We start from the raw sequence: 18,247 nt of genomic DNA on the forward strand, positions 1-18,247 counted from the left end.
CAGGTGTCAGGAGTTCGTTTCTTTCTTCCCTCGTTTTTTTTGTTTTTTGCTTTTTTAAGATTTTATTTATTTATTCATGAGAGACACAGAGAAAGAGAGAGAGGTGGAGACACAGGCAGAAAGAGAAGCAGGCTCCATGCAGGGAGCCCGACGTGGGACTCGATCCCCGGTCTCCAGGATCACGCCCTGGGCCAAAGGCGGCACTAAACCACTCAGCCCCCCCGGCTGCCCTCTTTCTTCCCTCATTTGAGTGATATTCCATCATACAGATAGTGTTTTCTTTTCTCACCCATTGGGTAATGGACACTGGGGCTGTTTCCCCTTTCTGGCTGTTGTTAATGATGCTCCAGGGTCGGAACATCCGTCTTCAGTGCTCTCATTACAAACCCTGGCATGGGAGGGAAGGGGCTTTAGGTTTATGGGGGAAGGGAATGCAAGGAAGGAGGAGGACAAGAGGAGGAAGGGGAGGGGCAGAGAGGGACAAAATGAAGCTCTGCCTGGGATGGAGCTTTGGAGCCAGATGGTGAAGTAAGGAATGCCTTGGAGAGGAGTTTGGACTTGATTCACCCCAGGGAACTTTGGAAGGCTTCTAAGTAGAATGGAAGGACAGTATGGAACCTGCATCTTAGGAAGGCCTGGCAGTGCCACAGAGGACAGTGTGGAGCTAAGAGAGGCTGGAGGCCAAAGACACTCTAAGAGCTATGGGAAGACAGAGCCACCTGGTACCCACTCTCCGTTCCCATGGAAACAGGACCCCAGTTTCCCTGTGGACAACCACCCCTCCTCCACATTCCTCCTTTGTCTAAACCAAGCAGCACGTTGCACCTCCCTGGCCTCGGTGAATGGCCAAGGATAAGCATGACCAAAGACAGTCCAAACAATAACTCCAGGACTTCTGCAGAAATGGTAGAAAAGACACAGCCAAAAGGTGGAGCTGCTGCAGCCATCTTGCCACAATGAGGGAAACCCATCCTGAACAGGGACTAACCCAGAGGACACATTGCCAGGAGTTAGGGAGAGGTTAGCACCAGGCCACGTTGTCTGAGCTCTGATGAAGCTAGCCCCCACCCCCCAAAATCTAAGCCACAAATACCACCCCCGCTTTTTCTTAAACTAGTGGGAATTGAATTTTCTGTCATTTGCAACCAAAACAATGAGGGCCTGATCCAGGACAGAAGGACTAGGATGACTGCCAGAGGACAAACGGAGAAAAACACAGTTCAGATGGGAAGGTGAGGGAGTTAACATTTCTGAGGATGTTCTGTGTGCACTTAGAGATTATGTCAAACTCTCCCAACAAACCCTGCTGGCAGGTGCTAAGAGGTTGGAGGGCAGCCTGGGTGGCTCAGCGGTTTAAGCACCTGCCTTTGGCCCAGGGAGTGATCCTGGAGTCCCAGGATCGAGTCCCATGTCAGACTCCCTGCATGGAGCCTGCGCCTGCCTCTGCCTGTGTCTCTGTCTCTGTCTCTCTCTGTCTATCATGAATAAATAAATAAAATAGTTTAAAAAAAAAAGTGATGGAGCTGGGATTTAAGTTCCAAGTGCTTTGTCTCTCTGCCCTGCCATGCTGACCAACTTGGCACACAGCAAAGACACACTCAAAAGGAGTTGGAGGTAGCAGTCCAGGTGCCCGGGAGCCCAGCAGAGTTGGGGGAGTTCAAGGAGGGTTGTTTGGGGGGGGTGCCTGGGACTACTAGGGGCAGGTTGGGACTAAGGTGGACACCCAAATGGCTACTGGGCTGAGCTATTGGGTGACAGGAGCAGCACTCTGGTGAGGGGTGGGACTGGACTGATTGATCTGGGAGTTGCCCGCCTAAAGCTCACCGCACTCAAAAACTAGAGGACTAGGAGATACTGAGGGTCTGGCTGAGGAGCGGGGAGCTGGAAGTGGAGCTGACACTGCTGGCCTCCCAGTCTGGAGGTCACTGAGGTGGCTGTCATGGAGGCAGGGCTCCATCAGCTGCACTCGGGCTTTTGGGTCCCTTTGTCACCCTGGCCTCCATCATTCTGGTTCCCTATCCCTGAGCAGCCAGGTTTGTTTGCTCCCTCCGGTCTGCTTCTACCTGGGCCCACAGCCAGTTCCAGATTCCCCCCACTCGACCCACCCTCCTGGGGTCCCAGGCTCCCTGCCACCCTGCCCTCCACAACCTGCCTGACAGCTGAGCCAGCAGCTGCCTGGGCCAAGGGGTGCCTCGAAGGTCTCTGGGACAGCTGCTGCCCTGTGACCCTGCTGACCCTCTGCTCCCTGCACGCTGCTGCCTGAGGGCCCAGCCAAGCCCGTCTCCTCTGCCCACTCCATCACTCCCAGATCTTTGCAGGCTCTAAAGCATCTATACTAAGAAAGACCTCAAAAGTTGAGTCAGCAGGCCCCACTGCTCCCTCCAGGAGCAGGAGAAGAACCAGGCCAGAATCTAGAAGGCATAGCCATTCCTGATCCCGACAGGTCCTTCCCAAGGCTTGCATTCCCCTCGAGACTCTGTTCTCTTCAAATGCTCTGTCCCTTAGGACACTTCTATAAGAGTGGTTTGCTTCTGGGGATGGATGTGGAAGGGCTAGGAGTCAAGGGCAGGAGAACTCGGAGAATTAATTGTGTATTACATACACATACAGCAATCTGGCCCCTCCACTCCTCTGCTCTCCATGTCCCATCCCATGGGTAACCCCCTCCCCATGAATCCATCAGGATGCCTGCTTCCTGAGAGCAGGGAGCCTGTCCCATCCCTGTGCAATGCATCGTGGGCAATAGGCCCACGGGAGATACCTGCAGAAGGAACGCCTTCCCTTCCACCTTCCCAGACAGGTGCCTAGAGAGAAGGAAGCAGGAGTGCCTCTGCCCCTGGTGTGTGGACCTGGAGCTGAGCCCATCAGTTCCCACACCTGCTCCTGTTTGCAAACACTAGCTGCAGGCCCACTCTGTGTCAAGATGGCATCAGGATGGCTTCGGGACACAGAGGTAAACCGAACACACAATGTCTGTTCCACCCAGAGCTCCCGTCCAGTGCAGAAACTGCAAACAAGCAAACACCAGGCAGAGATGCAGGCAAATGCTGTGGAGAAAACCAAGGTGGGCAGAGCACAGACAGAGAAGCCCTTGCCTCTAGGCTCTTACTTCCCAAACCCTGTCTCCTCTCTGCCCCCTTCTGGTTGTCCCAAACATCATGCCATTTATTCGCTGATCTAGTAGTTAGCTCAGCTCATCAGTTACCTGCTACATTTCACACACTCTGGGGGAGACCCTGGTGGCTACCATCTGGTGGGGGGTGGACATGAATCTGTTGCCAGTGGCACAGAGGGTAGTCCAGAGTTTCTCCAAAGGTATCAAGGGGACTTGACATGAACTGGGGGTGCGGAAGTCTTCCCTCGGGGAGAGATGCAGCAGCCCAGCAGGATGCGCTAGGGAGGTGGTCAGATGAGGCCAGGGACCGGGCATGCGCAAGGCGGCTGCCCCTGCTACAGAGGGAGAGGGGGCAGGGGAAGCCCTGCTCAAGGATCATGGGCCAGGATGTGTGTAAACAAGGGTATGTGGGTGCAGAATGGGCAGGTGGCATATCATCTTCACCCTTAGAATCCTCCACCTCCCTTGGTGGCCCCACTGACCTCCTTTCCCTCTCTCACCCACTCCACCCTGAGTCATCACCCTGGATTGGGCTCGACCTTTCCTTCTCCTCACTGCATGGGTCCTGTGGCTGGTCTGTCACCAAATTCCAATCTTTTTGGTTTTTTTTTTTAAGATTTTAGTTATTTATTCATGAGAGATACAGAGAGAGGCAGAGACATAGGCAGAGAGAAAAGCAGGCTCCATGCAGGGAGCCCCACGTGGGACTCAATTCCAGGACTCCAGGACCACGCCCTGGGCCAAAGGCAGGCACCAAACAGCTGAGCCACCCAGACATCCCAATTCCAATCTTTCTATTTTATTACCTCCAACTCTGGCTTTTACGCCACAGCTCAGAGCCAAGTTCTGCCTCTTTCCTGAACCAACTGTCTCTGGAGTGGCCCCTGCCTCCGATCAGGCCTCCCTCCAGATCCCCCCTCTGAAGCCACCTTCCTAAGCAAAACTATGCAGCCAGTCCACAGAGAAGAAACTAGGAATGGCCCTGAAGCCAGTGCAAAGATGGCCAAACTCACTTAGCGTAAGAAAATCACAACCTAAAACTCCACTGAGGTTTTTTTGGCTTGGTTTAATTTTTCCCTTGCAGGCTGGCAGAGATCATAGAGCTTGAGAACCAGGCACTGGTGAGGCTGAGGAGGAAGGGGCCCTGCAGTGTGCACAGGGGCCTGGTACCCAGCATATCCCCTAGAAGGACCAATAGACAGAGCTGACCAAATGACAACTGCAAGTGCCCTTTTACCCTTAGGCACGTAGCAAGTATTCTGCAGCTGTGCTCACATGTGTGTGAATGGACATCCGTAGAAGGTGACTCACTGCAGCCCTGCTTGTCACAGGAGAGGGCTGGGAAAAACCGAGAGGTTCACTGGCTGAAACCAACTAGGTATACTCTGACACCCTGGAATACTAGACAGCAGCCTCAAAGTGAAACTGGGGACATTTTCTGTGTGCTGATATGGGGTAGTCAAACATATAATGTTAACCGGAAAAAAATAAGGTGCAGAACAATGAGAAGAGCAGAAGCTTATGAGCTGTGGTTTCTCAGACTCCCTGCAGAGTCACCTCCCCTGCCTGACAGCAGAGACTGTCCTCTCCCCAAAGCCACCAGGACCTGCAGTACTTGGGGGGCTCTCCTTGCCTATATATTGCTATTTGAGTTAAATCAATCAATCAATCAATCAATCAATCAATCATTGGATGGCTCAGCAGTTTACTGCCTGCCTTCGGCCCAGGGCATGATCCTGGAGGCCCGGGATCGAGTCCCACATTGGGCTCCCTGCATGGAGCCTGCTCCTCCCTCTGCCTGTGTCTCTACCTCTGTTTCTCTCTGTGTCTTTCATGAATAAATTTAAAAATCTGAAAAACTAAAAACTAGGGCATCCCGGATGGCTCAGCAGTTTAGCGCTGCCTTGGGCCCAGGGCCTGATCCTGGAGACCCGGGATTGAGTCCCGCTTCGGGCTTCCTACATGGAGCCTGCTTCTCCCTCTGCCTATGTCTCTGCCTCTCTCTCTCCTCTCTGTGTATTCTCATGAATGAATAAATAAAATCTTTAAAAAATATAAATAAAAAATAAATAAATAATAAATAAATAAATAAATAAATAAATAAATAAATAATGAGAGGGGCTCTGCTTGCACAGGCAAAGAGTATCTCTAGAAGTGTTTATAAGAAGCTGATGAAGCTGGTTGTCCCCGAGGAGAACGGGTGCCTAGGGAACAGAGGTGAGAGGGAGATTTTGCCTTGAGGATGGGGTTTGTCACACTGGAGGCTCTGGAACATTGAGTGATGGTCACCAGAATAAGAGGGATGGATGCTGGGCAAGGAAAACAGAGCTCACCCACTATCCTCTTGGACTCTCCCCCTCTCCTATGCCATGGTATAACTGGATAACTCTTGTTTTGTGATCACACCTCGCATCTACCTGTACTCCTCCTGACCCTTGCCTTTGCCTCTGCCTGCTTCCCCTGGAAAAGCCTTCCCTTTCCTTCCCTGGTGAACTCCTACTTATCTGTTAATACCTGCTCATATATCACCTCCACCTTGAAGTTTTCTTAGCACTCCCATCTGCTTCTTCGCCTCTAGCAAAACAAATCCTTCTCATTTCTGTTCTTTTGAGTTCTTTCAATCCACAGACACTGACGGAGCTTCATCCATGCTGGCCTGGGATAGATAGAAGTGAATCAGAGCCAGCCTCTACTCTGGATGACCTCCTTTATGGCACAGAATGTGCAATTTTAGAATTGGTTATTTGTTTTATTTGAGGTTATCTGTTCCCTGCTGGCTGGGGACCAGCCTTGGCCACCTATGTCTTCTCTAGTCCAGCCCAACCATAGGCAAGTAGAATCAAATATGAATTTTCTTCTTTTTTCAAATATGAATTTTCAAAATCAACAGTGATAAGGTGTCTGGAGGAGGTGGGGAGTGTTGAAGACTGCCTCTGCTGACTCTGTGTTCCCCAGGCCAAAGAACAGCAATGTAGCTTGGATGCTCCCAGAGGCCTCTGGGGAAAATGCCTGGGCTGGTCCCTCCTAGGACAGAGCTGTCACCACTCTGGAAACTGCCATGGCCCTAGGCCTGGGGCCAAAATCCTGACCCAAAGGAAAGTTCCCCCACAAGGTCCTGACACCCAACTCCCCAGGAGGGGTTCAAGACAGAGGCAGAAACTGGGGGGCAGCTCCAAGAGGACTCTCATCTGGAATCCCAGCCCCTGGTAGATCAGAGTTTGCTAAAGGAGGGTGAAGAGCGACAAGGGTAGGGATGTAGTTGGCAGGAGCCCAGGGGAGGAAGGAAACAAGAAACAATCAAGGAAAAATCCAACCCAGGCCTGGGGTTGGCTGAGGTCATGGGCCAGCGGCTGAGCTCAGGCTGGGGTGGAGGAGGCTCCTGCCCAGTTCCCTGCTGCCCCGTGGCCCTGCATGGTGGGGGTGCTAAAGCCTCTTCCAGATACTTTATCTCTTTTTACTGGCCCCTGGAAGTCCCCCCAAGATTCTTACTACACTTCCTTTGTGACCCTCTGCTCCTAGACCTGCCCCTAGACTCCTGGTCACTATGGTCCCACCTGCCTCCCAGGGCCCTACATTGCCAGGTAAGTGAGGCTGCAGAGAGCTTGTGTCATCCTGGGGTCCTTCCCTGCCGGCTGTCCATCCTCCCCAGCCAACCTTGGAGGAGGGGGCTTCTGACTCTCTCCATGACTGCTGGGGATGCTGACGTGAATGATTTCCAGGAAGAAGGGGCTGGGAGGGAAGGAAGGGCTGAGTCAGTCACTGTGTGGTGATTACAGAGCTCTGTTGGTGGGGGCGGGGGGTGGGGGACGGTGTGGGAGAAGCCAGCAAGACCCATCCCAGGGCCAGGGAGAGCTCCCAGCGGAAAAGAAAGTTGAATAGCCCATTCCAGGCATTTCTCCATCCTAGCCTTCCCTGCAGCTAATCCCTCCCAAACACCCTTCAGGGTCCTGCCCCCACAATCACCAGGGTGTCCAGGAGCCCTTCCAGTGAGAACAGTCCAGGCTGTGGCTGAGGTATCAGACCCTGAACATGGGGTGCATGCAGGAGGGGCCGGGTCAGGACACTTGTCCAGAATATCTGTTGCATCAGAAATGCAGGACACCCTGGTTATCCCCTGGCCCAGGATCCCATCCTCCCTACCCACACTCAGGCCCTTACACACAGCCAGAGAAGTTGTGTAAAAAAGTCAATTTTAGCAAATGAAATCCTGTTTCATAAATGTGCATTAATTGCAGGGCTTCCACAGCAGCTGGGTGTGTATGCAAAAATCCTGCCTATTCAGCAAAACCTTGAGGAGAGGAGCTGTCAGCAGGCTCCTTAGGGATTCCTCCAGCCACAGCCTAGTGACATAAACTCATCTGCGCATGGAGAGAATGAACTGCTCACCTGAGTGCTTGTAAAGCACAGAACCCACCACCAGGCCCAAATCATGCCTTGGATGTAGGCTTCGTGCGGGTGGGCCCTGAGCTCTGGCTGATGGCAGGAGTATACTGAGCACCATGGGGAGATAGCACTTAGGTGGAAGCTTGTCATGTCCAGGCAGATTTAAACAGTCCCCAGAGCACAGACGGTGATCCCTATGCTCTGAACCTTGCTTAGGAGTCCTGGCCTAGCAGCCATGCTAGAGAGGTTTCTAACTAGTCCCTGAAGGAGGTAGCAGGGGCTAGGGCCAGGCTGAGGGAGCCAAATCGGCTGTTCTCTGCTAATCCCCCAGTGCTCCCCATTGCCCACCCCCTCAGCCTCTCCAAAGAGTTCTGGAACTGGTTCCCAGTTTCATGTGGCCCACCTGCTGTCCCCCAAAGAGACTGTTAGCATGTATGCATGAAAGTGTCATCTGTGGGGCCTGTGTTCCCATCCACAAAACACACACTTTCTTATTTTGTTTGGGATTCATATAACTCTCTTTTTACAGGCAGAGAGGCTCAGAGACTGTCCTTTGCCTGTGGCCACAGAGCAAGAGGACAGCAGAGCCAGCCCAGAACCCACGTCCATGGCGCAGAGGCAGTCCTCAAGGCTTGGCACAGAGCTGTAGTCTCCTCCCAGGGCTGTGCAACAGAAGGCAGGGCAGCACAGAGGGGACAGTGGCTGGGTGAGAAGCCTGAAACAGGAGGAAGGCCCAAAGACCACAGATCTTGAACTTTCAGGCCAAGCAGATCACCATCAGGGCCCTGAGCTTCAGTTTTCCATCTTTCCTAGGGCGCTGAATCCCCAGCGACAAGAATAGCACCTGTCACCTAGTAGATGCGCAAGTCTCTGTTGAATCACTGAATGGAGGAAGGGCAGTTTCCTTCCACCTGTCTCCAGCGCCCTGCAAAGGGCCTGCTCTTCAATAAATATTTATAGTACTGAGTGAGTGAGTGAGTGAGTGAATGAATGAATGAATGAATGAATGAATGAATGAAACAGTTGGAAGGAGTCTAAGTATGGATTCCACCCTCGCCCCGGAAGCCACGTAGACTGATGGCACACCGGCGTACCCAGGTCACTGCCCACACACCCTCCGTGCCCTCTCTTCAAAAGGGCAGTAAACTCCTTAAAGCTCTCACCAAGTGTGTAATATTTTAACCCGGGGGCCTCCAAGGCCTCATTCATTCCCTTAGCCCCCACTGAATACACTTGCGCCGGCCCCTCCCCGGGCCCAGCCCCCAGGAAGGGAAGGGTCCAGAGGCACTCGGTGAATCCTGAAGACCTGTAATTCGGTCTTCCGGCTGCCGCCCCCTTAGCCCTCCGAACGCCGAGAGTTTGGGCCCCCGGCAGGCGCAGCGGGAGTCCGCGGAGTCAGCCCCGGCCCCACACCTCCCCGCCCGCAGCCGCCGAGCCCGCGCTGGAACCCGCGCTCCCGAGCGCCTGCTGCTCGCCGGCGCCGCGCCACGGGCGGGGGAGCACGGGCGGGGCCCGCAGAGGGCGGGGTGTGGGCGGGGCCCGGCTGGGGCGGCCCGGGCATTGGCTCCGCGGGTCGGGGGCGGGGCTTCGGGGGCCGGGGACCTCTCCGTGAGTTCACAGCCGGGATCGTGTCCCAGAGCCGCTCCGTCCAGCTCTCGAGCTGTCGTAGCCCGCGGGTTCACCGCCTGCGCGCCTCAAGGTAAGGTCGGCCCGGGACTCTGCAGCCCGTCTGCGACTCCCAGGGGCCCCCCGAGAGGCTACCCCCGTGGGGTCCCTGCTCCTGTGTCACTACCGCACAGGTCCTTTCCCCGGAGCCTCGGGCTACACGGTGTTTCCCGCCCGCGCCTCGGTCCAGGCGGCCACGCCCGCGCCTCCTCCGCCTGCGAGGCGCTGCTCCTCCCGCACCCGAACTCGTGGGCCCGCCCTTCACTCTGCGCCTTCGCCCCCTCCCCACAGCCTGGACGCGGAGCGCCCTCCCGCCGCCCTGCGTCCCCGCCCGGGCTGGGGGTCGTATTTTTAGTCTATGATGAGGTGTCCTCCTATCTTTAGCCGGGGCCGCGAGTGTCCTGAAACGGATCCGGGCTGGGCGCTCGGGCAGAGGGCGGGGAGGGGTCGGCGCGGGAACCCGAGCTGCGGCTGGGGAACCGGACCCGCGGGAGCCAGGGGTGGGGGCCTGCACGCCCGAGCTCTGGCCCTGCGCCGAGCGGACACTCGGACATCGCCCAGGCCGGAAAGCACGGGGGAGGCTCCTCCCAGAGCTTGGAGACCCTGGCAAGGTCCCCAGCATCCCCTCTCCCCCCTACTGTCTGGTTGTGAGACCAGAACGCTCCGAGACAAGAAGATCCCTCGGACAATCAGTCTCTGGTACGTGAACGTGCGGCCCCTTGGAGGGCCCCTGTCTGGAACCCCAAGCGCGCTGGAGACCCTAATGCGCGCCGGGACTCCTCTGAGAAGCGGGGCGACAGAGCGCGCGCCACCTAGCGGCCGCGGAGCCGAGCGCCGCCCCGCGCAGGGACCCCGGGAGACTCCGCGGCCAGCAAGCGAGCCTGCGCCCTCCGCCCCCAGCGCAGGCAGGCAGAAGGCGGTCGCTTGGAGCACTGTCCTTGGATAATCAAAATGCTCGAGGAAGGCCCTACGGCTATTTGCGGAATGAATTGACAGGACTGACAGTGACCCTGTCTGTTGTACATCTGCTCTCACTTGCACTGTGGCGGCAGCGTCTTCTAGTAGCCCTCTGTTGATGGCTTTGTCAGCCCATTTTATAGATGGGGAAAGTGAGGACCAAAAAGCTGAGGGTCACAGAGGGAGTCCCAGATGGACATGGATTCAAGGTCCGGCTGCTGATTTCAACATCAGGGGGCTGCTCTTTGAACATCATTAGTGGAGAGTGGCCTAGTACTCCTCAAGCGACAGAAGGGGCTGTGCCTCCCGGAAGTCATTTTCTCTGAAGGAGGCCCAGGGCTCCTGCCCAGAGCAAGCTCCCGTCTGCTCCTCCCACTGCTGGGGGAAGCTGCCCCTCTGAGGCCCCCCACAGCCTTGTCCTGGTGGAGAGCTCATTCTCATATCTCTGGATCCTTGCAAGTTGGGGACCAAGTGACCCCAGCCTAGCTGGGAACCTGTCCTGCTCCTGTTTTCAGAAGTTGGGTCCGAGCCACAGGGACTGAGCCACAGGGACCTGGTGCGTGCTGATACTCACTTGTCCTCTTACCAGCTGGGTGACCTCATCAACATTCAGGTCTGTGAGGTTCAGCTTCTGCCTCTGTAAAAGGCAGTGGTGACACCCACCGTGCTGTGCCTGGGAGCTTTAAAATGGGAACTATGCAAGGGCAGCTGGAGCCTGGGGTCTCACACTTGCCAAATCAGAATACTTGGGGCTTGATGATTGCAATTCCCAGCTCTCCCCTGGGTGGCTGACGCTGGCCCAACCCTCCCCCCCCCCCCCCAGCGCCAGTTCTCCCCACATCTGGAATTGGGCGGGTACATCTGGCTCAGAGTGAGACAGCTGTCAGGGACGCCTGATTTGTTGTGGAAACACTCAGGCTGTCTTGGCGCCCTGTATAATTGGAGGGGGGATGACAAATCCCACCAGTCTGCCCCACTCCTTATGAGTGGAAAGGAAGGAAAAGCTGCCCCAGGACTGCTCGCCTACCAAGGAGACAGGTAGGATGTGTATGGGCATGCCCCCTGGTCTGGCATGGTAGGCACAGGTAAATGTCTGTTCAATGAGTGAGGGATAAGATCCCAGGACCTCGAGGTACCCACTGCCTCCCCCACTCTCCCTCCAGATCCTTTCAAGCTTAGCTGGAATTCTGCCATTGGAGACTCATTCCTTTGTTTCCTGTTAAGCGGCAGGTGCTCAGGGAGGGGCAAGATGTCCGGTCTCTGTGGCTCAGTGTGGCTGACCTGGGGTGTCCGGTCCTGGGGTGGGGTTTCCTGAGTGAGGGCCTGGGCTGGGAGTTGGGACTCTGCCTCTCCTGCATCCTCCTTCCTGCTCCCTCCTACCAGCCCCCTCATTCTCCCTTCTCCTTGCCCAGGGTAGAGAATTGGACCGGCCAGGCCTCCCAGCTGTTTCTCCACCCCTCTCTGGCCTATTTCCCACCTGCTCAGCTCCTGGCCGCCTGGGGAGGGGGCCGTGGAGGAGGGGTGCTCATCTGGCTACCCTCTGGATGACCTTGGACACGTTTCTTTCTTTGCTTTTTGTGCTCTGATCCTCCATCTGGGTTCTCGGATCCATGTACAGGGGCCAATCCCCCACCGTGGGAACGCCAACAAGGGCTTGCAACCCTTCCTTTTTCTATTAAGCCACTATGACACCCCACTAGAGTGCTCTTATTTTCTCCACAATAAAAATAGCTTTATTCTTTCTGATTACGTAAATACTATGTGCACCTAAATAAATAATACATGCTTATTATTAAGAACTGAGCTTATAAAAGTATGAAGAAGAAAGGCAAAGTCATCTGAAATCTGCCACCTGAAAGATGAAAGACCCATCACCAACATTTTGGCAACCATCCTTTTCACAGTTACATACATCATTTTAGAATAACAGTACTAAATATCGCAGGGAATTTTTTTTTTCCAAGAGAAATGTTTTACTTTATAATGTATCCTTTGGTTACCTCAGCTTGCTTTCCCAGCAAATATCACAGATAATTTTTATCGAGGACACTTTTCCTCCCTTGGCACTGACCCCACCCCTCCTTCCCTGTCCCCCACCCCAGTCTACACAGCCCATATAACCCAGTGCTGGTCTTCCAGATTCTTCTCTCTCTTCCCTAAAGATAGATTATTTATTTATTTATTTATTTATTTATTTATTTATTTATTTATGAGAGACACAGAGAAGCAGAGAATTAGGCAGAGGGAGAAGCAGGCTCCCTGTGGGGAGCCCAATGTGGGACTCTATTTCAGGACCCTGGGATCACAACCTGAGCCAAAGGCAGATGTTCAATCACTGAGCCACCCCGGTGCCCCCTCTTCTCTTTTTATATAGGATATTATCCTATTTGTACCTGTATCTGTAGGTACACGTGCATTCACAGAAAGGGACAGAGAGGAGGGGAGTTGGTCACTGCTATCAGAAATGGAATCTTTGGGCAATCTGGGTGGCTTAGCGGTTTAGCGCCACCTTTGGTCCAGGGCGTGATCCTGGAGACCCAGGATCAAGTCTCACGTCAGGCTCTCTGCATGGAGCCTGCTTCTCCTTCTGTCTCTGTCTCTCTCTCTCTCTCTCTGTATCTCTATGAATAAATAAATAAAATCTTTTTAAAAAAAAGAAATGGAATCTTTTTTTAAGATTTTATTTATTTATTTATTTAAAGGATTTTATTCATTTATTCATGAGAGACACACAGAGAGAGAAAGAGACAGAGACACAGGCAGAGGGAGAAGCAGGCTCCATGCAGGGAGCCCGATGTGGGACCCGATCCCGGGACTCTAGGATTCTGCCCTGGGCTGAAGGCAGGTGCCAAACCACCGAGCCACCCAGGGATCCCCTATTTATTTTATTTTAGAGAATGCGAGTGCTCAAGTAGGGTAGAGGCAGAGGGAGAGAGAGAATCTCAAGCAGACTCGCCACCGAGTGCAGAACCTGTTTTGGGGCTAAATCCATTGACCCCGAGATTGTGACCTGAGCCAAAACCAAGAGTCGGATGCTTAACCAACTGAGCCACCCAGGCACCTCAGAAATGGCGTCTTCCATACTACTCTTTTGCATTTTGCTCTATCCCTCAGCAATGCCTTGTGCAAATCCCTCCAAAATGTTTTCTGGCTCCAATTTTTAAATGGGGATGAGAGGAGGGTGGTTGCAATGATGAAATGAGACGCGTTTGCAAAGAACTCAGCAAAATACCAGGCACAGAGCAGAGTCCCCCAAAATATGTGTACCCTCCACTCCATCTTCCCCTCAGGTGCAGGGCAGGGCAGAGGGATGGTAACTATGGTTAGACTCAGTCCCAGAGCAAGGAACTGCAAACCTGGATGATAAAAGAGGAGCTGTGAGGTGACCTCACTTCCGGATGGGACTGAGATTGGGTCAAACAGAAGGGATCTGTCATTCAGTCCTGTTTGCTGAACACATACCATGTGTCCAGGCCTGGCACAGACAGGTAGGAGAGACAGAGGTTACGAGATCTCTCTCCTTGGTCAAGCCGGGGATTGGGATAAGTCTGTGAGAACCCCACAAACTTGGCACTTGCTATGTCTTGGGGCACAGTCAATGTGCAGTAGGTGGTGAGTACCCAGACAATGGTGATGAGCAGAGCCGGAAGCCCCAGGGCAAGAGACTCAGGCTCCCAGGACTCAGGTTCGCCACTGGTCAGGAGAGGGGCTCGATTCTAGCAATCAGGCTGTAAGGTGCAGGGAGCCTGTAAGCAAACACCTGCTTCCTCCAGCATGGCTCATCGAGGGAGAGTGACCCCACTTGGACTCCCCTGGGGCGGCTGATGCAGGGGGCCCGGAGATGACACGGATGCTTCTGCCTTTTGTCCTTCTGTCTCTGACTTTAATACCTTTGGTGTTTCAGCTCTTCAGCCCCCAGGAAGACACCTACGAGAACAAGACCTGAGAGCATCACTGTATACGAGAGCTCCACCTTTCTGCTGCTGACTTTCCAGATCCATTTCAACCCTTTTGGGAGAAAGTGATTTTTTTTGTCTCAACCTTCTGACTTCATTGACTATTAATCTTTCTTTTTCTCATTCCTTGGGCCAACTTCGATCACATTCCACACCATAGTCTTAGTCCTTTGGTAGGTTTCTGTGTCAGGAAACCACGCTCAGGGTGTCTCTGGCTGAGGTGGTAAGAGGAGGCAGCAGGAGGCTTCTGTCCCCACGGGTGCACTGTCCCCAGCCCCAGCAGCCAGGCCGGGGCACCAAGGTCACCATGTCCACCAAGGTGCCCATCTATCTGAAGCGCGGCAGCCGCAAGGGCAAGAAGGAGAAGCTGCGGGACCTGCTGTCTTCAGACATGATCAGCCCGCCGCTGGGGGACTTCCGACACACCATTCACATTGGCAGTGGCGGTGGCAGTGACATGTTCGGCGACATCTCCTTCCTGCAGGGCAAGTTCCACCTCCTGCCGGGGACGGTGGTCGAGGGACCTGAGGAGGATGGCTCCTTGGACCTCCCCTTCCAGTTCACCCGCACTGGCACGCTGTGTGGGCGTGAGCTGCCCGACGGGCCATCCCCTCTGCTCAAGAATGCCATCTCCCTCCCTGTCATTGGAGGGCCCCAGGCCCTCACCCTGCCCACCACCCAGGCCCCACCCAAACCCCCGCGCCTGCACCTGGAGATCCCACAACCTTCCCCGCAGCCTTCCCCACAGGAGGCAGGGAGTGTGGACATCTGGAGGATTCCAGAGGCTGGCTCTGTGCACAATGGGCTGACCCCTGAGTTGGGGGCCGATGAGCCCTTCCTGTCCCATGCCAGCTCCCTGCTCTCCCTGCACGTGGATCTGGGGCCTTCTATCCTGGACGACGTCCTCCAGATCATGGACCAGGACCTGGGCCACATGCAGATCCCCACGTAGGACCAAGGCTGGCCAGGCCAGAACATCAGGATGGAGTGAATGTTAGAAGGCAGAGGGTGGCTGCAGCCCTGGCCTAGATGTTGGGATCCCGAAGTCCCACTGTGTGGTCTCTGGCCAGTGATTTCTTTCTTTGAGCCTTTGTTTCCCTGCCTCCCAGCCTCTCCCCCGGGGCCGTGTGCCTTACTGCTTTCCCCTAAAACCCCCTGAGGACACCTGCAGAAGTCAGCCCAAAGTGCTCTGAGCATCTTGGGCCAGCTGGACCCCCAATGCCAACTGCTCCTCCTCCTGCCCTCACATCCCTTGGATGAAGGTGCTGTCAAGGTGGACTCCTCTTCCTACCTGACTTCTGCCTCAGCCCCATGGGAGTTTGGAGGCAGGGGAAGCAGGGCACAGCTAGCCAGACCTTTGGCTCCTTGTTCTGGACTAGGAACATGGCATCAGTGACCGAATGTCCCTCTGCCCCACCCTCTCACATGTCAGGAATTCTGGTGGCAATAAAACTTGCTGCTGCTGCTGCTGGTAGCACACCCCACACCCTTAACCTAGGTTCCCTCCTGAAAACAGACCCATCTCTATGACCTGGGCTCACCCTGGGAAAGACCCCAACCTCAGAAGTCTTCGTGCCCTTTGAAATCTTCTACCTGATTCCAAGCCCATAGTGAAAATGGAGCAGGAACAACCCAAATGGCAACTGGGGCAATTACAACATTGCTTCTGGTTTACAAGAGGTGGCTGAGAGCTGGTGTAAGTCAGGTGCCGTCCCCAGGCTGCTGGGGTCTATTGGGGGAGACCCGAGCATGAAAGAATAACCCCAAGGCCTAGTGCAAGGGACCAGCAGCTTCTCCAGCTTCAGAGGACTAGGAGCACACAGGAGGGAGGACCCCAGCTCGGGGCTGAGAGGGATCCAACAGCTCTCATCAGCACTACTTAGTGAGCATTTACAGGGCACTCAAGGATGTTCCAGGTGCTGGGGATATCAGGCAGACTCAATCCCTGCTCTCCTGTAGCTTATATTCTAGTAGGAAAAGATGTTCAATTTGTAAGCAAGTAAGATGATTTCCAATTTTGTTGAACACCATAAAGATAATGAGATCAGGAATTCCTGGGGTGGAGGTGTAGCTGGTATCAGGGCTCATTAGGATGGTCAGGTGTGACTCTGAGCCAAGCCTGAAGGCTAAGATATGCTTGTGCATAAGCAAAGGCCCTGAGGCACCAGAATGAATGACAGAGGAGCCTCCATGTGGTGAAAAGAGCATAGATCTCGGAGTGATCTAATCTGTATGAAACTCCGTTTTTCCATCTCTAAAACAGAGTCAATGGTACCTACCTTGCAGGGTTGTGGGAAAAATTAGGGACAACGTTTACGAATTGCCACATGGAAGGTATTCAAAAGTGGCTGTGGACATGAAGGGCTTGGGAAAGGCAGGAGTGTGAAGCTGGAAAAGCAGGTTGGCGTCTGGTGGGAATAGCTTTGCTTGCAAAGCTAAGGAGAAAATGGGGAGCTAGAAGGATTTTAGCAGGAGAAGCATGTGGTCAGATCCAGGTTCTAGAAGGATCACCACCCAGGCCAATGGATGATGGACCATAGGTCAGAAAGGAGGAAGCCATTGCAGGATGTGGAGGCCTGGACGGGACAGGGACAGAGGACGAGACAGTGTTAAGGTGGGGGTTGTGTCTGATTGGTACAGACCACGGAGGGGGGCCAGAGGCAAGTTCAAGTCTTGGTCTCCCCTTCTTCCATTCTCTGCTAATTCTTCTCCATCCTTCTGACCCTGCGAATCCAAGCCTCCCACCTTGCCCCCAGTCTTTCCTGCCTCCAGCCTCTGTCGGATGTCATAGTGGGGAATTTGAATTTGACCAGGAGGCATTTTGTTGGCCACAGAGCTATGAATGTGTGTGTTAAAATATATATAATATGAAATTTATCATTTTAACCATGTTTTAAGTGTATGATTCAGTGCCATAAAGTACATATTTTGCAACCATCACCACCAACCATTCCAGAACTTTTTTTATCTTCCCAAAGTGAAACTCCATACCCATGAAACACTAATTTCACCTTTCCTTCCCCCCAGCCCCTGGCAACCACCATCTACCTCCTGTCTCTATGAACCCGACTACTCTGGAGACCTGATATAAGTGGAGTCACATAGTATCTGTCCTTTGGTGACTGGCTTATTTCATTTAGCCTGACGTCTTCAAGGTTCATCCACCCTGCAATGTGTGTTGGAAATTCCTTCTTTTAAAGGCTGAATAATATTCTATTATCTACCTTTACCACCTTCTGTTTATCTACTCATCCATCAATAGACACCTGGTTGCTTCTACCTTGAGGCTATTGTGAACAAAGCTGCTATGAACATGAGTGTACAAATATCTGTTTGAGTCCTTGCTTTTAATTCTTTTGAATATATACGCAGAAGTGGAATTGCTGGATCATACTATGGTATGACATACTGTGTCATTCTATATTTAATTTCTTGAGGAACCACCATACCATTTTCCATAGAAGCTTCATCATGTTATATCCCCACCAAACTTTGTCTTTTTAATCTGAAAATTTTGCCATCACTTAGATATTAGGGGTTTCACTATCAGTAGTGGGATTTTATTTTATTTTTTTAAAGATTTTATTTATCTATGAGAGACACACAGAGAGAGGCAGAGACATAGACAGAGGGAAAAGCAGACTCCTCACAGGGAGTCCCATGCAAGACTCGATCCCTGACTCCATCCCTGGACCCGGGATCACACCCTGAGCTGAAGGCAGACGCTCAACTGCTGAGCTACCCAGGTGTCCCAGTAGTGGGATTTTAACCCAGGCCTGTGCCTCTACCTGACTGCAACCCCCTCCTCCAACAGGGGTTCCACCTTAGCCCCTGGGAAAGTGTGAGGGCAAAACAAGAGGAGCCAAAGCCCAGCAGCTCCTTGCCTGCAGGCTCCCTCTCTGTGCTTAAAAGGCTTGTCCCTTCTGCCTTGGAAAGGGGAGACAAGAAAAAAGGAAACCCTCCTTAGAGCTCTACCCAGCTGGAAGACCACACCTTCACCCTGGACCTGAGCTGAGGTCAGGGTAGCCATGCCTGTCTTGGTTCCCCTGGAACCGTTCCTCACCCACCCTGCATCAGGGACCCAAGGGCCCTGGGAAACCACTCAGGGCTGCTGTGTCAAGCTGGAAAAAGGGGCCTAGGCAGGGGACCTGAAGCGTCAGATGAACTAAAT

At 53.6% G+C, this 18,247-nt stretch overlaps 1 protein-coding gene across 1 annotated transcript; it reads left to right on the top strand.

Moving 5' to 3' along the window:
• Positions 1 to 9,068: 9,068 nt before the first annotated feature.
• Positions 9,069 to 17,404, top strand: CDC42EP2 (CDC42 effector protein 2). Its single transcript, XM_026004453.2, has 2 exons — positions 9,069 to 9,197; positions 14,025 to 17,404. The coding sequence occupies exon 2, from the start codon at positions 14,384 to 14,386 to the stop codon at positions 15,026 to 15,028; it is 645 nt and encodes a 214-aa protein (XP_025860238.2). The 5' UTR covers positions 9,069 to 9,197; positions 14,025 to 14,383; the 3' UTR covers positions 15,029 to 17,404.
• The last annotated feature ends 843 nt before the right edge of the window (positions 17,405 to 18,247 follow it).

Source organism: Vulpes vulpes, chromosome 5 (genome assembly GCF_048418805.1).
Source record: "Vulpes vulpes isolate BD-2025 chromosome 5, VulVul3, whole genome shotgun sequence".
Taxonomy (NCBI): Eukaryota; Metazoa; Chordata; class Mammalia; order Carnivora; family Canidae; genus Vulpes; species Vulpes vulpes.